The following is a 26,118-nucleotide window of genomic DNA, read 5'->3' as shown; positions in this document are numbered from 1 at the left end:
CAGAAAATATGCTTGATATGATTTTAATCTTCTTAAATTTATTGAGAATTTTTTGTTTCTCAATGTATGGTCTATCTTTGAGAATGTTCAATGTGCACTTGAGAAGAATGTGTATTCTTCTACTTTTGGATGGAATGTTCTATATAAATCTATTAAGTCCATCTGATCTAGTGTTTCCTCTAATGCCAATATTTCCTTGTTACTCTGTCTGGGTGATCTATCCATTGATGTTAGTGGGGTATTAAAGTCCCCCACTATTATTGTGTTGCTGTCAATTTCTCCCTTTAGGTCTGTTAATAGTTGCTTTATATACTGTGGTGCTCCTATGTTAGGTGCATGTATATTAATAAATGTTATGTCTTCTTGGTGGAATGTCCCCTTTATCATTATATAATGCCCATCTTTGTCTCTTGTTATCTTTTTTGTCTTAAAGTCTGTTTTGTCTGATATAAGTATAGCTACACCAGCTTTCTTTTGTTTGCCATTTGCTTGGAGTTTCACCTTCTATCCCTTCACTCTGAGCCTATATTTGTCTGAGATGGGTCTCCTGGAGGCAGCGTATTGTTGGGTCTTGTTTTTTAATCTATCCAGCCACTCTGTGTCTTTTGATTGGTGAATTCAATCCATTTATATTTAGGATGATTATTGACATATGAGGGCTTAATACTGCCATTTTATCCTGTTTTTTGGTTGTTCTGTGTTTCTGTTAAACGTTTTCTTTTTCCTTGTGTTTCTGTCTGCTTTTTCAGTTTGTTGATCTACTATGATGTGTTTCTGTTTCGTCTTTTTCATGTTTTGCAACTCTGCTCTGATTTTTTGTTTTGTGGTTACCATGAGGTTTGTATAAAAGATCTCATAGACGAGATAGTCCTTTTTCTGCTGATAGCCACTTATCTCCATTTGCTTATGCAGGTTCCATCTTTTTCCTATTCCCTTCTATGTTTTTCTTGTTACAAATTATTTTTGTATTGTAAGTTTGTTACCAAATTGAAGTGGTTATAGTTATTTTTAATGCTTTCTTTTCCTTTAGCCTTTATTGTTTACTACCCTATTCTGATATAGAGTTGCAATTTTCTGATTCTGTCTATTTATCACCTTACTCAAAGTTTTGTGTACCTTTGCCTTTTTGTTTCAGGTAGGAGGGCTCCTTTCAACATTTCTTGTAAGGCAGGTCTAGTGGTGATGAACTCCTTCAGCTTTTGTTTGTCTGGGAAAGCCTTTATTTCCCATTCATATCTAAAAGATAACTTTGCTGGATAGAATATTGTGGCTGATAGTTTTTATCTTTCAATATTTTGAATATTGAATATATATGTATATATATGAATATATGAAAAAAATATATAGTTTTTGTCTTTCAGTATTTTGAATATATCATTCCACTCTCTCCTAACCTGTAGAGTTTCTACTGAGAAATGCGCTGATAGCCTAATAGGGGTTCCTTTCTAAGTTATTTTCATCTCCCTGACTGCCCTTAATATTCTTTGTCATTGACTTCTGATAGTTTTAATATAATGTGCCTTGGAGAAGGTCTTTTTGCATTGAGATAATTAGGTGTTCTACTAACTTCATATACTTGTATACCCGGTTCCTTATCCAATTTGGGAAGTTCTCAGCTATTATTTCTTTAAATAAGCTCTCTGCTCCTTTCTCCCTCTCTTCTCCTTCTACGATACCCATTATCCTTATGTTGCTTTTCCTAATTGAGTCAGATATTTCTCATAGAACTTCTCCATTAAAAAAAACCTTAGTTCTCTCTCCTCTTCTACCTGAATCATTCTAGATTTCTATCTTCAAGCTTGCTAATTCTCTATTCCATATGGTGTGCTCTATTTTCAATGCTTTCTACTTTATTCTTCATCTCATTTATTGTGCTCTTCAGCTCCAGAATTTGTTTTTTTTTTTAAAGTTTTAATTTCTTTGGTGAAGTACTCCTTCTAATAATTTTATTCCTGAGCATATTGAATTGCCTGAGTTTTCCTGTAGCTCACTGAGTTTCTTCATGACAGCTATTTTGAATTCTCTGTCAGTTGGATCACAATCTTCTGTGACTTCAATTTTGTTTTCTGAAGAGTTGTCATTTTCTTTTTGTGCTACCATGTGACTATAGTTCTTCATAGTGCTTGATGAGTTGTTCCACTGCCAGCACATTTGTGGTAGCAAACACCTTTTTTATTTCAGTGAGACTTTGTTTACTTTGATTCTGAGCTGCTTCTGGCTGTATTTGAGTCTGTGCTTTCCACCTTCCACGCCTTGGTCAAAGGTGGTGTCAATGCTCTCATTGTGTTGCTTGTGCCCCCAAGGTTGCTTGTGCCTTGCTACTTATGATGTCATTGCAGTTACAGGCACTGCCACTGGGGTCACTGGGCTGCAAGTACCTCTGCCGCTTCTGGGGTTGCCTGGGTTGTGTGTTCCCCCACTGTGGTGGTGGGGGGAGGGAAAGCAGGGTGGGATTTGGGGTCATGGGCATCTCTGCTACATCCAGGTTTGTTGGGTCTGCAGGCACTGCTGCTACATGTGGGGGGAGGTGGTGGTGAAGATGTGGATGTCTCTGCAGCTGGGGGGGAGCAGAGTCATAGGTTCTGCTATCACTGTTACCTGGCTCTCCACAGGCTCTCTGCAGAGTCAGGCACTGCTGCTCCTGGGTTATCTGGGGTGCCAGCAACGCCACTGCCAGGGACACCAGGTTTGTGGGTGTTGCTGTCACTGTTGGGTGGGCCAGGGTCATGAGTGATATCGCCATCACCACAGGGGGAGGGATATCTGGGTTGCAAGCACTGCCAGAGTTCCAGATGCCTCTGGTCTCTGGCACCTGCCCAGTTCCTGGAACCTCAGGTCACAGGCACCACCATCACTGCCAGGGGCCTGGGTTGTGGGCACCACTGCAGTTCCTGAAGCCTCAGGTCATAGGTACCAGGTGCCACTGCTGGGGGAGGGGTAGGGACTGAGCTGCAAGTGCCACTGTGGCTCCTACACTCTCTAGTCTCACGCACCAGCATGATTCCTGGAATATCAGATCACAGCACTGCTGCTGCTGCCAGGGGTACTACAGTCTTGGATGCAATCCCCGTGCTCGAAGGGCAGGCATTGGAAGCGACCCACTGGGGGATGGGGAGGGGGCCGGGTCACAGTCACCACTGTGTTTCCTGAAGCCTCATGTCATGTTCACCACCTGCCACTCCTGAGGGAGGAGTAGGAGCTGAGCCATGAGTGCTGCTGCAGGTCTTGCAGCCTCTGGTCTCTGGCACTGGTGCATTTCAGAACCTCAGGGCACGGGCACTGCCACCACTGCTGGGGGTATTGTGGTCTTGGATGCAGCCCCTGCTGCTGGAAGGGCCAGCACCAGAGGTGCTGCCTCTGGGGGAGAGGGAGGGGTCTGGGTTACAGGCATCACTGCAGTTCTCAGAGCCTCTGGTTGCAGGCCCACAGTAATTCCTGATGCCTCCAGGAGGGCTGGCTGCCTGGCTTCCAAGGTCTCTGTTCATGGATGTTACCTCAGTTCCCGGGGCCTCTGGCATGGCCGCAGTTCCTGGAACCTCCAGTCTCAGGAGCTGCCCCCACTGCTCCCCTGGTTCCACCACGTCCAGGAGGTCCACTCCACCCACCTTCAGATATATAGATGTACGGATCTCTCTGGTGTTCTGCTGTGCTGTGCAGACAGTCCTTTGTTGGTCTATGGATATTGTACTGATTATAACTTAGAGGGGAGAGACAAAGGGAACAACTCACTCTGCCATGATGCTGATGTCACCTTGAATTTATTTTCTTGCAGCACTTTGAATATGTTATTCCAGTGCCTTCTTGCCTCCACCGTTTCTGATAAGTCACCTGTTGAGCATATTGTTGTTCCCCTCTATAAAATGTGTCATTTTTCTTGCTGCTTTTAAGACTCTTCTGTCTTTCAATAGTTTGTCCATGATGTGTTTAGTTAAGGATCTCTGTGAATTATCTTACTGGGAGTTTGATGAGCTTCTTGGATCTGTAGATTAATGTTTTTCCATCAAGTTTGAGAAGTTTTTGACCATTATTTATTTGAAAAAAATTTTCCTGCTCCTTTCTCTCTCCTCCTTTTGGAATTCCCATTATACCTATGCTGTAGGCTTGAATGTTATTCCACATGTCTCTGAGGCTCTGCTAATTTTTCCTCAATTTTTTCCCATCTTTTCTTCAGATTATGTAATTTCTATTGCTCTATCTCAAGTTGACTGATTCTTTCTTTCGACATCTCAAATCTGCTCTTGAGCTCATTTAGTACATTTTTCATTTGAGTTTTTATACTTTACAACTTTAGAATTTCCATTTGGTTCTTTTACATAACTTCTATTTCCTTTTTGACATCGTTGTCATCATATTTTTCTTTAATTCTTTAAAAATGGTTTTTGCTAATTCTTTGAACATATATTGAATAGCTACTTTGAAGCCTATGCCTGCTATATCCAACATTTGGGCCCACTCAGAGACAGTTTTTATTGAATGCTCTCCTCCCACTCCCACCTGTTTCTTTTCCTTTGTATATGTTGTAAATTTTTGTTAGTAACTAGACATTTAAAATACTACATCATAGCAACTTTTGACTCTGATTTTATTTTTTTCCCCTGAGGGTATTTTTTTTTCTGCTTTGCATCATTGTCGCTGTTGGATTTAATCTGCCCTTCTCTGTGGTTTGCCACTGTCTCTATTCAATTTTTGAAAATTCTCGTTTTCATTTTTTAGCCTAGGGGTTACTCTTATTTCTTCATTATTTAGTGGCTAGTCAATGACTAGCTGTTTGTACTCAAACACCAAGAAGGCTTCCACCCTCTCTTTGTGGGTCTGTGTGGGTTGGGGAATGCATTCAAAGTTCAGGTAGTTTTCAAGTCTACCATGACTTTTACTTTGTGCCTGGTCCTCTCAGATCTCCTTTGTACATGTGCTCAGCCACCCAGTCACCCAGGAATGTGTGAAGAGCTTGTACCCTTTTGGGGGCTGCATGTTTGTGCAGCTTCCCTAGTCCCCAGGGATGTGTGGAAAATTTATCAAGCCCCTCTATGACTCTCATTTTCAGGATTTCCCTGGAAGATCCCTGTTAAACTTCTAGCTAGTTCTCTTGTCTGCTGCTGTCCCAACCAGGACTAAAAGCTATGGCTAGGAAACAGCTGCAGGCTTTTCCCATTTGCCACTGTGAGTATGGGTTTTCCACCCTCCACTCCCAAATATGTCAGCCAATCCCCTCTGGCAAACAAAGATGCTAATTTTCATAGCTAGCCCCACTCTGGTAGAACTACCAGGCTAAATGGGGAATAGGGGCAGCCTCAGAGAAGAATGCCACAGACTGCCTGAAGACTTACTTCAAGTTCAGCAGTTTTGAAAAGTTAAGCTCTTCTCAATTTGTTTGTCTTTGGTTGATTTCTAGAGATCTGAAATGGTTGTTTTTGACAAATCTGTCTGGTTTTATATTTGCTTTTTGGGGAAAGGACATCGACCCATTCACTTCTCCATAGCTGGAAGCCTACCGCTTTCACTTAGCTTTTGGCCTGCTAAATTCTTACTGCCATGACAGATCTTAGAAGACTTTCAGGAGATTTAAAAAACATTTTACCCAATATTTTTTGGTATTTTCAGGGGGAGGATCAGTCCAGATATCTAGTCAGCCATAAAGAGGAGAGTTAATACTGTGTCAGTTTTCATTTATGACCATTAAATGAAATTCTTTATGCAAAGAATTCAGCAAAGTATCTGTAACATAAAGGGGCTCAAAAAAAGTAGTTATAACAACATCTGAACACTTATATTGTAGAAATTTTACATACATTATTTTAATCTTAACTCCAAGAGGTAGGTATTCCAATTTTGGTATTAGCCAAAAAAGGATTTACCAGACCAAGGACATACAGGTAGTAAATGGTGGAGCCAGGATTTCAATCCAGATCTACTCAATTCCAAAGGTGGTACCTTCCCCACTTTACCATACTGCTTCCATGGTGAAAGAGATTTCAGTGGCTGCTCTTTTGAGGTACCCTGTAGCCTATCTAAGAGACAGTAAGGAATTAAATCCATTATAGGTATTAAGAAGAGGGCTTATTGTTATACTAACTGACAGTGACCCCAATTACAGAGGGGCACATATAGATTCCCAAAAGCAGAGCTTTTGCTAAGACAATTAACAAATGACTGTAAGGTACCTGTGTGAGTGATTGAAACTGATAAGGTTTTAGGGTTCTATACGGTATTTGCCCAAATTCCAACTATGCATACAATGAACAATTAAATCTGAACTAAGACTACCACAAAAATACCTAAACAACTGAACTTCATTCCATTTCAATGCTTATAAATACATTTTGGAATTAAGTAGAATTGGGGACATTGACTCTTTTGGATTAAATCTTACAAGATGGTAGAATTTGAGTCATTATGAATCTGGTCAGTTCTGAATATCCAGAAACCAGATTCTAAGCTACTTCATCAGCCTTCCTAAATGGTCTCTCCACTCCCAGTTTCTTCTCACCTGTGATCTGTTCTTTATATTCTCACCTCACCAATATTGCCCAAACATTCTTTAATCATGTTGCTTCTGTGTAGTTTCTCACTATTTACTATTATTCTCTTAATTCTTCATCCATAGGCCTTTATAATTTGACTCCCAGTTTACCTATGCAACTTTGTCTCTCACAACTCTCGGACCCTGGTGGGCTCATTTACTCACTCTCCTTTCATCTTTCACTCTTACCACCTTCATTCTCACCTCCAAACCTCTGCTTGTGCCATTCTCCCCACTTACTCTTCCCTGCCTCTCCAAACTACCTTCTTTCCTGGAGCATACTCTTTTCTCTATTTCACCCACCCAAATCTTACAGGTTCTTTAAAATCTACCTCCTTTCATTCATTCAGTGGATATTTGTTCATGCCATGAAGTGTAATATCCAAAGGGTGTCTCTAAGATGCCTTTCCCCATATAATTTACCAAAAAGACATTATCATTTTTATTCCACATCTAGACTAGTTGTGGCTCCACACTAGTGGGAAATCTCTTTTTTATTCAATTGATACATCACTTTTATCCCACCCTTGACTACCTCCAACTTGAATATAATTAGCACATCAGCCCTTCACTCCCCTGAGTTATACATCTATCCTAGGCAATCTATCCTAGTTTAGATATTGTCTTTTCTGGGCCTATGACACAGCATATGGTCATAACAGAGTAACAAATGTACATTCAGAGGAAAAACTTAATTATAATTACAAGTGAGTCTCATAACTGAGGTATCATAATGTTGCATAATGTTCTTGTACTTAAAATCATAAAACTATTAATATTTGAGTACATTAATTATTTTGCTTCATGCTATGCAGGCAGCCAAGAGATAATGGCTTCTCTTTAGTAAAAGACAACAACAACAAAAAAAACTATTCAAATGCTAGGTTTGCTTTCAGCCCATATTTCATGTTTTTTCTTTGCCATCTCTTTGCTAGCCATCATCTTCCCCATGTTTTTGCCAGTTAGCCACCAATGCTAATGGGATAAAATAAAGAATATTCGCATACTTGTCATTTTACCAGTCCAGTAAGCCTCCTTATCTCACCCTCATTCTTTCCCATACTCACAGGAAAGTGATAGGGAGGGAGGGAGGGGAGGTGAAAGAAAATGATGTTAAGGAGATGGAATGTGCTTGGAAGAGCAAAGGACTTAATAAAAGAGGAAAAAAACAAGGAGTGAAAAAGGATAGGGGAATATAAGGGATGTTCTAGAATTTTTTACCCACTCTTGTGCAAATGAACCAATCTTTCACCAATCCCTACTAGCTGGTACAAGACCACATATATTCAAGAAATTTTTTAAAAACGCCTTCAGATAAATATTATTTGATAACACCTCTATAGAAATTTGGTGGGTGAGGTAAAACAAGGAGGATTGCCATAATCTGTAGCATTGTCTTACCTATAGTGGCTTTCTCTTCTATCAGCATAATCACAGTTGGTTGCAAAAGCCCACATTTCACTGAGTAAATGTGGCCAAAGGCTTATTCTCATTTCAAAATATTTTACTTGGTAGTATATAAAAGGATGTATCACTACTATTCTTGCATTCCAAGGGACTTGAAAATTCCATAAAACAATTTTGTTTTCAGTAAGTTAGTGGACTTTCATTTAATCTTATCTGACTGTGCTCTAGAAAACAAGAAACAAAAGAAAAATTTTGGCTAGTTATGTGTACATTTGAACTAGGACGCAAGAGGAATGGAGAATATTTCATTTTTACTGAGGCAAACTTCTGAGAAAAATAAAGGTAGTTATACTCTTTTAGCAATCTGATTCCTCTTACCCAAAACATATAGCTCACTGTTGACTACAGCTGTACTGAATCGGTACTTAGAGTACTTCATGGGTGCTCGCTCTGTCCACTGATCTTGATTGGGGTCATACTGCAACAGTTTGTTGCTTAATCGATCAGGTTCTTCATCAGGAAGATCCATCTGTATAAAATATGACAGCCAATGTAATAACATACCACTTGGCGATCTTTGTGAGCATAAGAATGCAATTAATCAAAGCAGACAGCCAAGGAGGTAAACAGAGGTTAACTGTAGTGACTCATACAAACACACCAAATCCCTTGACTTGCGGGTATAAGTACACTGTCAATATCAGAAGAATCTATATTCTGTAATAATGGGGCTAAGGTGTTGTGTTACAGCAAACAATCTGTGATCTTAACAATGAGACAATATAGCGTTTTTTAAAAAATGAAGCAACTACAAAGCCTTAAAAATGAAACCAAGTTTTCTTGAACAGCATTTAAAGTGTAATTGTACTTTACCAAACTTTATAGTGGTAGATTTTAATAATATTTGAGAAACTAATTTTAATAATTTATAAGGTATTTTTCTTTATAATATTTTTCTAATCCAAATGGAACAAAATTACAAAAACATTTTAGTGTTTTAGTAATTAGAGTATTTTTACACCATAATTATGACCTATATAGGAATGGTCTGAATTTAATTTTCAAGATATATGGATTAATATAAATTACTTGCAGTTATTTTTATATATTTTATTTATATATATTTTTAATGACTAGAGACAGTACAAATCGAATGACTGTTTATTCTTACACAGATGTATGTGGCTTCTCCTACTAATAAACTTCAGGTGAAGTATTGTTTTTTTCCTACAATGTGTCAGAAACTTCTATGACTTCAGGCTAAGGATGCTTACATGTCTTTTGTTTTTGTTTTGGATGTAGGTGTTCAACACAAATAATTGCCATACTTACGAAAGTTGTATGCAATTAATTTTAGTTAAGTACTTTAAATACATTGACAGTTACGATTACTATGTTGCAATCACAACTCACATCATCTTGCAATTTAATATATTGTATTAGGTACAGACTAGCAAAAGCTTTCGTTATACAATAAATATTCACATGTCATCTGTTTAAAGACACTATAAATTAACAAATATTGACTTTATTGTTTTAATTTTCCATCTAATTTAAGTATTTAATCTCTATTTTAGTGAAACAAAAGCTTCTAAGTTGTTTTTGGAGCTTATTCATGAAAAATTAAGAATGTAATGGATAGTTCTGAAAAAGTTTAATTACAAATAATTTATCAGGTTTCAGATACTAGCTGTGATTAAGTCAGTACTACTTTTTGATACATAGCACAAATTAAAAAATGTATTAAATGTGAAGTTTAAGTTTTAAAAACAGGTAGATATGCTATACAAACAGGTATCATATGCTATGATATGCTATAAGCTTAGGAAATGAATGCAAAAAGCATCAGTCGTACGAAGCAAACCTAGAGAAATAAGAAATCATACAGGCAAAAATAAATTTACTTTACGTCATGGGGACAGGCAATGAGCTACTAAGATTAATTTTTATTAGAAAGACTGGATGGCCAGGGTAGAAGGCAGCTGGAGTGATACTAGTGTGAGAGCTCCAAGGCATTGGGAGGGACACCCAAAGAGAAAAGAAAGGGCCACTGTGGTCACACACTACTGATTTCAATTTGGCTGGCTATCACTTTGCTGGGCTTCAATACAAACAGTATTCTGGTTTCTTTATCTGCTGATGCCCAGCAAAAAGATAAAGTGTTTAAAATCACAACATATTTTTGTGGAAATGATTGTGCCATGACAGGATGAGTATTCTGGCTTCGTACTTAGAGTAAGAATTCAAAATGTGGAAAAGACCTAAGAGCTATTTGCCTCAGGTCACATAGCTATTAAGCAGACAGAAGTGGGATGAGGATCCAGCTTCTCTGCCTCCTACTTAGATGCTCCCTACAAATAATCCATCAGCATAAACATCTTTCATAATTAGCAAGAACGGGAAGGATTATGGAGAATATAGCATGAATACTGAATGAAGTCATGTCTATGAATAACACACTTTAAAATTCATTCTCCTAAACTGCTTTAACACTTTAAAATCTTAAGTTTAATGTTCTATAAAACAAATGGCATTTTACCAAAATGTAAGAAGCCATACTCTTTTAACATTTAACAACTACAACATTTTTCAACATAGCAGCCAGACTCAGCATAGCCATGCTAATTAGGTATACAGGAAATTTCTTAACCTGAGGGGTCCATCCTCCAATCACATAAAGTTTATTATTCACTGTTACTACAGCATGACACGCCAATTGTAGTGGAAGGGGAGACACCCTTTTCCAGTTGTCCCGTTCAACAGAGTACTTATCAACACAGTTTGTAATAAGGTACTGGTTTTTAATTTTCATCTGTCCTCCTATAACATAGAGGTCATTACGGACACTGCCCAGAGCATAGAGCTCTCGAAATTCAGTTGTGCATAACTTTTCCCAAAACTGGTTTCCTCTAACATGATACCTGTAAATTAACAGAGAGAGAACCGAGGATTAGCATGAAAACATGAAACAACGTTATCTAAGAAACACATTTAAGTTTCTTTTCCAACTAAAAACAAGATAGTTTGGTTCTTCTAATTGGAGAGGAAAAACTATTAATATAAGATACTGACACAGGTTTGTGCTTTTTTTTTTTTTGGCAAAGACTGATGAACAAAATATAATGTGCACAGAAACAATTAACCACACCTACCTGCAGAGTTTTAGAAAAAATAACATATTGAAAAAGTATAGAATATCCAGGACTAGCCTTCATTTCCTAATTCTGGGAAAGAAAATCAAGAACAAATAGAAAAGCCTTTCAGCAAATCATCTGTAATTTTACCAGAGGATAAGAATAAGTAAAAATAAAGAAAAATACAAAAATGTCTTATTCTGTGAACCAGAAGCCTCACTTTAATACTACATTAAAGAAATCGGTTTTAGAGCAGAGAATCTGAAAATATCTCAATTTAGAGATTTATAATGGGATGATGTATGATATGTAGAATTTTAAGGATTGTTCGTATAGTTCTAACTGGCTTAGAACAGAGTCAAGAGCACCTGTAGGTATATAAAAACCCACCTGTAGGAGTCTGATGGGCATTGAACAACTATCTTAATCCTCTAGGTATGGTCATTTAAGTAATTTCTTCCATGAATAATTATGTTGGTCTGAGAAGAATCTTGGGAGGTAGGGATACTTAGACATATGGTCTCTCAATACCTAGTAGAGTCCAACACATTAACTGATTATCTACGTGTGCATGTATCTGTGTGTGTATGGCATTAGGCATTAAATATATGATTTTGTGGCTAACTCTGTCTTGCCTCTGGATAATGGTAAGTCTATTTTCTCCAATCATGATTTGGGACACAGTCTAAGGACAAAAGTACTTATGGAGGGAGTGGGATAAAATATGTGAAATTAGATCTGTTGTGGAAAATCCAGAAAGTATATACCTGGGATTTAAAACTAAAACAAAACAAAACAAACAACAAAAACTAGGAAAATATGGAAAATAAGAAAAAAAACGTTGTTCTGTTTGGAAACAAATGAAGAAATTATAATGTGTGTGTTCTATACAGAGTACAATTTTTAAGTACAGACTACTTACTTTGCATCAAATATTTAACAGTTAATAATATTATAGGAGTTTTTCCCAGTTGTTCTAGGCCAACTCTTATATTCACACCAAGAGATAACCTTTTACTTTAGGCTTGACATAGAAGTAGGAAGATTATGTTCCTTTCCTAGAGGCCACATCTGACTTGTCACAAATTGAATGCAGAAATTTACCAAACCTTATGATAGCTGTCTTCTATGTAATTCCAGGTAGAAAAAAGCCCCTAGAATCACAGGTGATATTTTTCACCACTATTTTTTGTTGTACTGGATTTTAGAAGAGAAAGGAGAATTAGGTGTCTACAGGTGGGGGATACTGAAGTAAAGCCAATGGATGAATATATAAATAGAACTAAAAATGGGTTTTGGTTTTCTAAGACATGGTTTAAGAAAATAGGCCAAGAACGAAATACATCCCATGAAGGCTGGGAAGTGTACGTTTGCTGCGCAACTTGCTAATCTGATTTTTGCCTTAACATTTTGAACTGAAAATGAGGAGAGAAAATGCCCAGATAAAACTATAGAGCTTTTTAAGAATAATGGATATGACATAAAAAAGAAAATAATAGTGACAAAAGCATTCAACATTCATAGAGGTTGATAGTTAAAGACATTTATGTCCTCAGCTGTTTGTATACCAAAGTATGAGAGATAGTTAAAAGAGATGGAAAAGTATATCTTTTTTAAAAGAAATGACCTACCAGAGTACTAGTCTACTTCCTTTTTTAAGTCAAGAAGAAATATATCTACATGGAAATTTATATACAGTAGAGGCAAACTTAAGAGCATCTAGGCAAAGATAAAAGGGATAAGAAACAGAAATAATTTAGTACAAATGTATCACAAGATGATAATTTCTCACATATATCACAAAACTGACACTAAAGTGACCTTCAATAGTGCTATAAGATTTTAACTATCCAGACATCTGCTGGAAGTCTCATTTAAGTCCAAAACAATGCTTCTGATAATTTCATTCTCTGCCCTGCTGAAAATTTTATTATTGAAGGAAATGAGAAGGGCAACTGACACTTTTACCCTAATTCTGACCAATGTGGAGGAGCTGGCTGGTGATGGGAACCTGGTTTAATTCAAGATAGACAAGAAGGGAAACATGGGGTATATAGTTAGACATATGCCATAATAAAGGGAAGTAGCCTTTCCAAAATTTTTAGAGGAAAGATGTTTGAGGATCAAAACAGAAAGATACTTTGACAGGATTGGATATTTATTAAAAATAAATTCTGGAGTGACATCAGCATCACGGCAGAGTGCATTGTTCCCTTTGTCTCTCACCTCTAAGTTATAACCAAATGGATATCCATTGACCAACAGAGGAATCCCTACACAGCACAACAGAATGATTAAGAAATCCGCACATCTATACATATGAAGGTAGGTGGACTAGACCCTTGGGAAGTAGTGGAAGTAGGGGAGCAGCCCCTTCTCCCTCCCCTGGAAGCAGCAATCCAGAGTGTGGATCCTCATGCAATGGCCTGCACGACTGTAAGTGAAGGCGAGGACAGCCCAGCCTGCACAATGGTTTGTGGAATGGCAGCGGTGGCAGTAGTCTGACCTGCACAACTGTAAGCAGACAAGGCAGGAGCAGAAAAAACAGCCCCTGCCCCTGCCCCCAGCAGTGGCAAGTGGAACCTGCAACCAGAAGCATCAGGAACCACAGCAGAACTAGTGACCTAGCCTCCAGTGGTGGCACCCTGACACCAGCTCCACCAGCAGCAGTGGCTGCATACAAGTCCCAGGGTCCATGAGCCCCTGCCAGAGACAGCAACACCAAGGAACCCAGTATCTCTAGCAGTGGTACACCCAGCACTGGCAGACAACCTGGGAATAGCAGCATAGGTGAGGCATGGGACGGCAGCATCCAAACCTGCAGAGAGCCAGCGGAGGAACACGAGACCCAGACAATCCCGGAAGCAGTAGAAGTGCTCGCAGCCTGGTGACCCCAGTGGCATCACCTGAGACTCAGCAACATCATAAGCAGCAAAGCACCAGCAACCCCAGAGGCACAAGAGGCACAAGGAGGGCAATGACAATACTTCTGGCAGAGGCAGTAGAGGGTGAAAAGCGCAGGCTCTCAAATACAATCAGAAGCAGCTCAGAAACAAAGTAACTAAAGCCATACCCAAATAAGAAAAAGTGATTACTACCACAAACAAACTAGGAGAGGATCAATTCATCAAATACCATGAAGAACTACAGTATTACTGCATAACAGAAGGAAAATTGGCTCAGGAATAAAATTAATGAACATGAAGAATACTTTACTGAAGACATCGAAGACCTAAAAAATCCCTAACAGAAATTCTGGATCTGAAGAACACAATCAATGAGATGAAACATAAGGTAGAAAGCATTAAAAATAGAACAGACCTCGAGAGTGACGTCAGCATCATGGCGGAGTGAGCGTCCCCGTGAATTCTTCCCCCACAAGATACAATAAAAGCAACAGCCACAGACCAACAACGGAATCCCAGACAGTGAAAAGCTAGAGCAGAGGGATCCACACTGCCGCACATCTGAGAGCGGAACGTGCTGGGGCCCCGGAGGAAGCGGGGAGAGGTAAGGAGAACTCCGCTCCCTCCCCATCAGATCAGCGATCCGGTCCGCGCGGCTCCCAGAGAGGGGGGAGGGGCGGCCCTCGGCGGGAAACTGTAGCTCTTCGGGCTCTCTCAGCCAGTGGGAAACTCCCGCACAGAGGGCTCAGAGGAGCCACAGGGCTACCATCAACATCTGAGCACCCCAGAGAGCGGATAAAGAGGGGCAAACGAGAAGCCTCCCACGTCAGGGACCCAGAGGGCAAAAGAGAGAGCTCCCCCCTCCCCGCAACCCGGAGTCTGCAGCTCGACCAGATCTAGCGGTCCGAGGCAGACCTGAACAAACTGGACTGGACCCGTGGATCGCAGTGGGGAAAAGAAAACAAAACAAAACAAAACAAAACTGCAGATCGCAGCAGAAAAACTGGGGCAGAGTGCAGGGGGCTTAGACCACACAGCCCTTTACCACCAGACAGTGGTGGCAGGTGGAAATTGCAACCAGAGACTTCCAGGATGAGGAAAATCAAAACCAACACAGGAACCACAATGCAAAAATATATGAAATCACCAGACCAGAAACAAAATGACAAGCACCCAGAAATCAACCCCGAAGACACAGAAATCCATAAACTAAATGACAGAGATTTCAAAATAGCTATCATAAAAACACTCAACGAAATACGAGACAACACAGACAAACAATTAAATGAGATTAGGAGTTTCTTCACAAAAGAGATTGAAATCATAAAGAAAAACCTATCAGTGCTGATGGAGATGAAGAACACAATGGAGAAGATAAAGGAGAATCTGGAATCTTTAAAGAACAGAGCTGACAATATGGAGGAAAGAATTAGTACTTTAGAGGATAGGAATACAGATATACTCCAGATGGAAGAAGAGAGAGAACTAAGACTACAAAGAAATGAAGAAAGACTCCGAGAAATATCTGACTCTATTAGAAAATGTAACATAAGAATTATAGGTATTCCTGAGGGAGAGGAGAGGGAAAGAGGAACAGAGAGCCTATTCAAGGAAATAATAGCTGAAAATTTCCCAAATCTGGGGAAGGAGCAGGAAATACCAGTAAGCGAAGCCAACAGGACGCCTATATATATTAACAGACAAAGGCCTTCACCACGACACCTAGTGGTAAGGCTAGCCAGGGTCAACGACAAAGAAACAATATTAAGGGCAGCTAGACAAAAACAAAAAATAACGTACAAAGGAACTCCCATCAGGCTCTCAGCGGATTTCTCAACAGAAACTTTTCAGGCTAGAAGAGACTGGAATGATATATTCAAAATACTAAAAGACAAAAACTTTCAGCCAAGAATACTCTATCCAGCAAAAATATCCTTCAAATATGATGGAGAAATAGTAACTCTCCCAGATAAACAAAAGCTAAGGGAGTTCATGGCCATGAGACCCCCACTACAAGAAATACTCAAGAAGGCCCTCAGGCCTGAAAACAAGAAGAGAAAGGGAACACAAAGCTTGGAGTAAGGAGAAAAGTAGGTAGACAAAATCAGAGAAATAGTAGATCTTTACCGGAATAGGTTAGCAACCACTTAAATACTAAACTCAAAGATCAAAGGAAGAAATTCACCAAAAATAAATTTAACCTCATCACTGTAAACACACAGCCACAACACAAGATAGAATAAGGTATAACAAGAGCAACTTAGAAGGGGAAGAGGAAAGTGACTGAATTGACTTAGTATAAGGAAATAGGAGGCTATCAGATAATGGACTATCTCATACAGAAGATTTTTTGCCCAAACCTCAAGGTAACCACTAAACAAATAATCAAATTAAAACCACATATGATAAACAAAGAGAAAACTAGAAGAATCATAAAACAGAACAACCAAACTGAATTGGCAGTCCAAAACAAATGGGACAAGAAACAAAGGAAATGCAAAAGAACCAGAAAATAAGTGACAAAACAGCAAAATTCAGCCCTCATATTTCAATAATTACCCTAAATGTAAATGGATTGAACTCTCCAATCAAAAGATACAGAGTGGCAGGATGGATTAAAAAGCAAGACCCAACAATATGCTGCCTTCAGGAACCACATCTTAGCACTAAAGACAAGCACAGGCTCAGAGTGAAAGGATGGAAGACAATACTCCAAGCTAATGGCAAACAAAAGAAAGCAGGTGTTGCAATACTCATATCAGACAAAGTAGACTTCAAGATAAAACATGTTAAGAAAGACAAAGAAGGGAAATATATAATGATAAAAGGGACACTCCATCAAGAAGACATATCACTTATAAATATATATGCACCCAACATAGGAGCACCAATGTACATAAAACAACTATTAACAAACCTAAAAGGAGAAATCAACAACAACACAATAATAGTAGGGGATCTTAACACCCCACTTACAGCAATGGATAGATCATCCAGACAAAAAGTTAATAAAGAAATATTAGACTTAAATGAAAAACTGGACGAGATGGACCTAGTAGACATATACAGAGCACTCCACCCAAAAACAGCTGACTACACATTCTTCTCAAGCGCGCATGGAACATTCTCTAGGATAGACCATATGTTGGGAAACAAAGCAAGCCTCAATAAATTTAAGAAGATTGAAATCATAACAAGCATCTTTTCAGACCATAAGGCTATGAAACTGGAAATGAACCAGGAAAAAAAAACTGGGAAAGTGACAAAAATGTGGAGATTAAACAACATGCTACTGAACAACCAATGGATCATTGATGAAATTAAAGGAGAAATCAAAAACTATCTGGAAACAAACGAAAATGATAACATGCCATATCAAACCATATGGGATGCAGCAAAAGCGGTCCTGAGAGGGAAACTCATAGCGATACAAGCCCACCTTAACAAACAAGAAAAAGCCCTAATAGGCAACCTTAAATTACACCTAACAGAACTAGAAAAAGAAGAACAAACAAAGCCCAAAGCCAGCAGAAGGAGAGAAATAATAAAAATCAGAGCAGAAATAAATGATATTGAGACCAAAAAAACAGTAGAAAGGATTAATGAAACAAAGAGTTGGTTCTTCGAGAAGATAAGCAAAATAGACAAACCCTTAGCCAGGCTAACTAAGAAAAAAAGAGAAAAGGCTCAAGTAAATAAAATTAGAAATGAAAGAGGAGAAATTACAACGGATACCATGGAAATACAGATGATTATAAGAGAATACTATGAGAAATTATATGCCAACAAATTGGACAATCTAGAAGAAATGGATAAATTCTTAGACTTATACAACCTCCCAAAATTGAACCAAGAAGAAATGGAGAATCTGAATAGACCAATCACAAGTAAAGAGATTGAAATAGTAATCAAAAACCTCCCAAAAAATAAAAGTCCAGGACCAGATGGCTTCTCCAGTGAATTTTACCAAACATTCAAAGAAGATTTAATACCCATCCTCCTCAAACTATTCCAAAAAATAGAGGAAGATGGAACACTTCCTGAATCATTCTATGAGGCCAGCATCACCCTGATACCAAAACCAGACAAAGACAATACAAAGAAAGAAAATTACAGGCCAATATCGCTGATGAACATTGATGCAAAAATCCTCAACAAAATATTGGCAAACCGAATACAACAATATATTAAAAAGATCATACACCATGATCAAGTGGGATTTATACCAGAGACGCAGGGATGGTTCAACATCCGCAAATCAATCAACGTGATACATCACATCAACAAAACAAAGAATAAAAACCACATGATCGTCTCAATAGACGCAGAGAAGGCATTTGACAAGATACAACATCCATTTATGATAAAAACTCTCAATAAAATGGGAATAGAAGGAAAGTACCTCAACATAATAAAGGCCATATATGACAAACCCACAGCTAACATCATACTCAACGGGGAAAGACTGAAAGCCATTCCTCTGAGAACAGGAACGAGGCAGGGCTGCCCACTCTCACCACTCCTGTTCAACATAGTACTGGAGGTTTTGGCCAGAGCAATTAGGCAAGAAAAAGGAATAAAAGGAATCCAAATAGGTAACGAAGAAGTGAAACTCTCACTATTTGCAGATGACATGATTGTATATATAGAAAACCCTAAAGAATCTGTTGGAAAACTGTTAGAAACAATCAACAACTACAGCAAAGTTGCAGGGTACAAAATCAATCTACAAAAATCAGTTGCATTTCTATATGCTAATAATGAACTAACAGAAAGAGAGCTCAAAAAGATAATACCATTTACAATTGCATCAAAAAGAATAAAATACCTAGGAATAAATCTTACCAAGGAGGTGAAGGACCTATACAATGAGAACTACAAGACATTATTGACGGAAATCCACGATGACATAAAGAAATGGAAAGATATCCCATGCACGTGGATTGGAAGAATAAACATAGTTAAAATGTCTATATTACCTAAAGCAATCTACAGATTCAATGCAATCCCAATCAGAATCCCAATGACATTCTTCACAGAAATAGAAAAAAGAATACTAAAATTTATATGGGGCAACAAAAGACCCCGAATAGCTAAAGAAATCCTAAAGAAAAAGAACAAAGCAGGAGGCATCACAATCCCTGACTTCAAAACATACTACAAAGCAATAGTAATCAAAACAGCATGGTACTGGCACAAAAACAGACACACAGATCAATGGAACAGAATTGAAAGCCCAGAAATAAAACCACACATATACGGACAGCTAATTTTCGACAAAGGTGCTAAGAACATGCAATGGAGAAAGGAAAGTCTCTTCAATAAATGGTGTTGGGAAAACTGGACAGCCACATGCAAAAGAATGAAAGTGGACCATGTGCTATCGCCATTCACAAAAATTAACTCAAAATGGATCAAAGACCTGAAGGTGAGACCTGAAACTATAAAACTCATAGAAGAAAATATAGGCAACACACTATTTGACATTGGTTTTAAAGGAATCTTTTCGGATGACATGCCTACCCAGACTAGGGAAACTAAAGAAAAAATAATCAAGTGGGACTTTATCAGACTAAAGAGCTTTTATAAGACAAATGAAACCAGAATCAAGATGAACAAACAACCAACCAGCTGGGAGAGAATATTTGCAAAACATACATCTGACAAGGGGTTGATCTCCATAATATATAAAGAACTCACACAATTAAACAACAAAAAAACAAACAACCCGATCAAAAAATGGGCAGAGGAAATGAACAGACACTTCTCCAAGGAAGATATACAGTTGGCCAATAGGCACATGAAAAGATGCTCAACATCACTAATCATCAGGGAAATGCAAATCAAAACAACACTAAGATACCACCTCACGCCCGTTAGAATGGCTATAATCACCAAGACAAAAAACAACAAATGTTGGAGAGGATGTGGAGAAACAGGAACCCTCATACGCAGCTGGTGGGAATGCAAATTGGTGCAGCCTCTATGGAAAACGGTATGGAGATTCCTCAAAGAATTAAAAATAGAGATGCCCTATGATCCAGCCATCCCACTACTGGGAATCTATCCAACGCACCTGAAATCAACAATCCAAAGAGGCTTATGCACCCCTATGTTCATTGCAGCATTATTCACCATAGCCAAGAAGTGGAAGCAACCTAAGTGTCCCTCGATTGACGATTGGATTAAGAAAATGTGGTATATATATACAATGGAATACTACTCAGCCATAAAAAAAGACAAAATCGTCCCATTTGCAACAACATGGATGGGCCTGGAGCGTATTATGTTAAGTGAAATAAGCCAGAAAGAGAAAGACAAACACTGTATGATCTCACTCATATGTGGAATATAAACCAACACATGGACAGAGAAAACTGGACTGTGGTTACCCGGGAAGTGGGGGTGGGGGGTGGGCACAAGGGGTGAAGGGAGTCATATATGGGGTGATGGACAAACAAAAATGTACAACCCAAAATTTCACAATGTTATTAACCATTAAAACATCAATAAAAAAAAAATTAAAATAATTTTTTAAAAATTTCAAAAAAAAAAAAAAATAGAACAGACCTCATTGAGGAGAGCCTTAGTGAGCTCGAAGATAGAAATCTAGAGATTATTCAGGTGGAAGAGGAGAGAGAACTAAGAATTTTAAAAAATGAAGAAATTCTTCAAGAAATATCCAACTCAATTAGGAAAAATAACATAAGGATTATAGGTATCCCAGAGGGAGAAGGGAGGGAGAAAGGAGCAGAGCATTCATTCAAAGAAATAATAGCTGAGAACATCCCAAACCTGGGGAAGGAACTGGACATGCAAGTACATTAAGCTAACAGAACTCCTAATTACCTCAATGCAAAAAGACCTTCTCCAAGGCATATAATATTAAAACTACCAAAAGTCAACAACAAAGAAAAAATATTAAGGGCAGTCAGAGAGAAGAAAATAACCTACAAAGGAACCCCCATCAGGCTTTCAGATTTCTCAGTAGAAACTCTACAGGTTAGGAGAGAGTGGAATAACATATTCAAAATACTGAATGACAAAAACTATCAGCCAAGAATACTCTATCCAGCAAAACTATCCTTCAAATAGGATGGAGAAATAAAGGCTTTCCCAGACAAACAAAAGCTGAGGGAGTTCACTGCCACTAGACCTGCCTTACAAGAAATGTTGAAGGGAGCCCTCCTACCTGAAAAAAAAAAAAAAGGCAAAGGTTTACAAAGCTTGGAGGAAGGAGATAGACAAAATCAGAAAATTGCAGCTCTATATCAGAATAAGTTAGCAAACACTTAATGTAACATAAAAGATAAAGGGAAAGAAAGCATCGAAAATAACTATAACTACTCCAATTTGGTCACAAACTCAGAACATAAAAGAAAATAATTTGTGACAATAAAAACATAGACAGGGAAGAGGAAAGGGATGGAAGCCGCATAGGCTAATGGAGATAAAAGGCTATCAAAAAAAGGACTATCTCATCTATGAGATCTTTTATACAAACCTCATGGTAACCATAAAAAAAAGTCAGAGCAGAGTCACAAATCATAAATAAGGAGAAAACTAACAAAAAACATCACAGAAAACCACCAAACTGAAATGGCAGACAGAAATACAAAGAAAAAGAAATAATGGAAATATACAACAGAAAACAAAAGACAAAATGGCAGTATGAAGTCCTCATATATCAATAATCACTCTAAATGTAAATGGATTAAATTCACCAATCAAAAGATAAGGAGGGGCTAGATGGATTAAAAAACAATACCCAACAATATGCTGCCTCCAGGAAACCCAACACAGCTCTCAAGACAAACATAGGCTCAGAGTGAAGGGATGGAAGGCAATACTCCAAGCAAATGGCAAGCAAAAGAAAGTAGGTGTAGCCCACTAGACAAAGCAGACTTGAAGATAAAAAAAAAAACAAGAGACAAACATGTGCATTATATAATGATAAAAAGGACATTTTACTAAGAATATATAACACTTATTAACATATATGCACCTAATACAGGAGCACCAAAGTATATAAAGCAACTATTAACAGTCCTAAAGGAAGAAATTGACAGCAACACAATAATAGTAAGGGACATTAACATCCCACTTACATCAATGGGTAGATCATCCAGACAGAAAGCCAACAAGGAAACAGTGGCCTTAGATGAAACACTAGACCAGATGGACTTAATAGATATATCTGTGTCTCTGTGTCTGTGTCTGTGTGTATATAGAACATTCCATCCAAAAACAGAAGAATACACATGGAACGTTCTCAAAGAAGGACCATATGTTGAGAAACAAAACAAGTCTCAATAAATTTAAGAAGATTAAAATCATGTCAAGCATATTTTCTGACCACAATGGTATGAAACTAGAAATCAACTACAAGAAGAAACCTGGGAAAGTCATAAATATGTGGAGACTAAATATGCTACTGAACAACTATCAGATCAATGAAAAAATCAAAGGAGAAATAAAAAAATACCTGGAGACAAATAAATATGAAAACACAACATACCAAAACCTATGGGATGCAGCAAAATGGTACTAAAAGGGAAATTTATAGCAATATAGGCCTACCTCAAGAAACAAGAAAAATATCAAGTAAACAATCTGACACTACACCTAAAAGAACTAGAAAAAGAACAAACAAAGCCCAAAGTCAGTAGAAGGAAGGAAATAATAAAAATCAGAGCAGAAATAAATGAAATAGAGACTAAAAAAATGATAGAAAAGATCAATGAAACTAAGAGCTGGTTCTTTGAAAAGATAAACAAAACTGACAAACCCTTAGCCAGACTCAATAAGAAAAAAAGAGAGACGACTCAAATAAATAAAATTAGAAATGAAAGAGGAGAAACTACAATAGACACCATAGAAATACAAAGGATTATAAGAGAATACTATGAAAAGCTATAACACCAACAAATTGGATAACCCAGAAGAAATTGTTAAATTCTTAGACTCATACAACCTCCCAAAACTGAACTAAGAAGAAACAGAGCATCTGAATAGACCAGTCACAAGCAAAGATATTGAAAGAGTAATCAAAAACCTCCCAAAAAACAAAAATCCAGGACCAGACAGCTTCTCTGGTGAATTCTAACAAACACTCAAAGATTTAATTCCTATCCTTCTCAAATTATTCTAAAAAATTGACGAAGATAGGATGTTTCCTAACAAATTTACATGGCCAACATAACCCTGATACCAAAACCAGGCAAGAACAACACAAAAAAGGAAAATTACAGCCCAATCTTGCTAATGAACATAGATGCAAAAATCCTCAACAAAATATTAGCAAATCAAATACAACAATACATTACAAGGATCATACACCACAATCAAGTGGGATTTATTCCAGGGATGGTTTGATATCTGCAAATCAATCAATGTGACACACCACATTAACAAACTGAAGAATAAAAATTAATATGATCATCTCAATAGATGCAGAGGAAGATTCTGACAAGATCTAACATCCATTTATACAAAAACTCTCAATAAAATGGGTACAGAAGGAAAGCACCTCGACATAATAAAGGCCGTATACAACAAACCCACAGTCAACATCATAGTCAATGGTGAAAAATTGAAAGCCATTCCTCTGAGAACAGGAACAACACAAAGGTGCCCATTCTTGCCAATCTTATTCAACATAGTACTGGAAGTTTTAGTCAGAGCAATTGGCAACAAGAAGAAATAAAAAGTATCCAAATTGGAAAGGAAGAAGTAAAACTCTCATTATTTGTGGACGACATGATTCTCTACACAGAGAACCCTAAGGAATCTACCAAAAAACTACTAGAAATAATCAACAAACACAGCAAAGTTGTAGGGTACAAAATAAACATACAAAAATCAGTTGCATTTCTATCCACTAATAACGAACTAGCAGAAAGAGAAGTCAAGAATACAATCCCATTTACAACTGCAACAAAAAGAATAAAATACCTAGGAATAAATTTAACCAAAGAGGTGAAAGACCTATACACTGAAAACTATAAGACATTACTGAAAGAAATCAAAGACAACATAAAGAAATGGAAAGATAGTCCATGCTCATAGACTAGAAGAGTAAACATAGCTAAAATATCCATATTACCTAAAGCAATCTACATATTCAATGCAATCCCAATCAGAATCCCAATGACATTCTTCACAGAAATAGAACAAAGAATCCTAAAATTTATATGGAACAACAAAAGACTCCAAGTAGCCAAAGTAATTCTGAGAAAAAAGAACAAAGCTGGAGGTATCACACTCTCTGAATTCAAATTATAGTACAAAGCTAGAGTAATCAAAACAGCATGGCACTGGCACAAAAACAGATACACAGATCAACGGAACAGAATGGAGAGCCCAGAAATAAAACCACCCATCTATGGACAGCTAATCTTTGACAAAGGAGCCAACAATATGCAATGGAAAAAGGTAAGTCTCTTCAATAAATGGTGCTGGGAAAACTGGACAGCCACATGCAAAAGAACGAAAGTAGACCATTATCTTATACCATATACAAAAATTAACTCAAAATGGATTAAAGACTTGAAGCTAAGACCTGAAAACATATAACTCTTAAAAGAAAATATAGGCAGTACACTTTTTGATACGAGTCTTAGCAGTATCTTTTCAAATATCATGTCTACTCTGGCAAGGGAAACAAAAGAAAAAATAAACAAATGGGACTACATCCAATTAAAAAGCTTCTATACAGCATAGGAAATCATCAACAAAACCAAAACACAACCCACGAACTGGGAGAAGACATTTGCAAATCATATATCTGACAAGAGGTTAATTTCCAAAATACATAAACAACTCATACAACTCAACAACAAAAATATGACAACCAATCTAAAAATGGGCAGAGGATATGAACAGATATTTTTCCAAAGAAGATATACAGATGACCAACAGGCACATGAAAAGATGTTCAACATCACTAATTATTAGGGAAATCCAAATCAAAACTACAATGAGAGAGAAGTCAAGATGGCGGCATAAGCAGACTCTGAACTCACCTCCTCCCACTGACACAGCCAATTTACAACTACTCGTGGAACTTCAGTTCTCTCTCTTACCCCTGAGAGAGAACTGAAAACTGGATAAGAGGAACTCCTGCAACAAACGACAATCCTAATTGAGGTGTGAGAGGCAGAAACTCCCTTCTGGAGAGAAAAAAACACCACCTTCACAAGCCGCAGCACTTCACGGCCGCCCGGGAGCAGCCCAAAGGTATGCAGCCCTCCCTGGAGGAGCAGGGCCCTGAGCCGGGGAATGCTCCCACTGTGGGCATTTTGTGGACCCACCACAATGGAGACCAGTGGCATAATATCTGACTTTGCCAACTACTACAACACTGGGGGTACCCCCCAGAAAAGCTGGTTCACAAAGAAATTAAAACCGGCTCTTAAAGGGCCCATGTGCAAACTCACCCGTTTCAAAAGCAACCTAAAATGACGAGAAAGAAAGGTGCATAGTGCTTTGGTGAAAGGAGACTCACCTGATAGGCTCTGAGTATCTTGGTGAAAGGTGAGACCTCTCCAGGGACTGGGACATTGGCAGCGGCCATTGTTGTGGCCTGGTGTGGGCGTGCTGACACAGACACCATTGGAGTTCTCCCTGGGGCCTGCTAGTCCAGGGTCTGCCCCACCCACTAGAACACCGATTTAATCCAGCTCAGCCAGGGCAGGCAGCCCACCCTAGAGACTGGCCCCACCCAACAACAAGTCCTCAGGCAACTTGTGAGCCTGCATAGATTGGTGACTGGATTCTCTGCAGCCTGGCAACTGAGCCGACTTCAGTGGGGCAGGGCATGCACAAGGAGCGGGTGGAGAGTGTGGGGCAGTGGTAGAGTGTGTGGGGATCCCGCCGTGGAGAGACTGGGTCCACTTCAGGAGGTCAGGGCACACACACGGGGCAGGACTGTGTTGACTGTGTGTGTGGACCTGTGGGCTGCAGGGCTTGTCAGCTGCAGACGACTTGTGCTTCTCAAAGACCCACATAGGGGGTTTGCCCCACCTTCCAAAGCCTGAAACAATTGGGAGCTCCCGTGCCTGAGGTCAGCTCCACCCAGCTGCAATCCTCAGAGAGCTGACAAGAGACCTAAAGGCTGGAGGCTTATAGCATTTGTAAGCCCCTGAGCCTA

General features: G+C 38.5%; 1 protein-coding gene across 1 annotated transcript in view; it reads right to left on the bottom strand.

Annotated features, from left to right (window-relative positions):
* The window catches only part of KBTBD12 (kelch repeat and BTB domain containing 12), a 116,430-nt gene that overhangs the window by 67,322 nt on the left and 22,990 nt on the right, over positions 1 to 26,118 (bottom strand). Inside the window, exons 3-4 of the mRNA XM_058566906.1 lie at positions 10,578 to 10,848; positions 8,306 to 8,456 (exon numbers count right to left, since the gene is read on the bottom strand). Of these exons, the coding sequence (XP_058422889.1) occupies positions 8,306 to 8,456; positions 10,578 to 10,848 (422 nt within the window). The remainder of the gene's footprint in view (positions 1 to 8,305; positions 8,457 to 10,577; positions 10,849 to 26,118) is intronic.

This window comes from Diceros bicornis, chromosome 2, assembly GCF_020826845.1.
Source record: "Diceros bicornis minor isolate mBicDic1 chromosome 2, mDicBic1.mat.cur, whole genome shotgun sequence".
Classification (NCBI taxonomy): Eukaryota; Metazoa; Chordata; class Mammalia; order Perissodactyla; family Rhinocerotidae; genus Diceros; species Diceros bicornis.
Note: the sequence above shows the minus strand (reverse complement) of the source record. Positions and strands in the feature narration are given on the sequence as shown.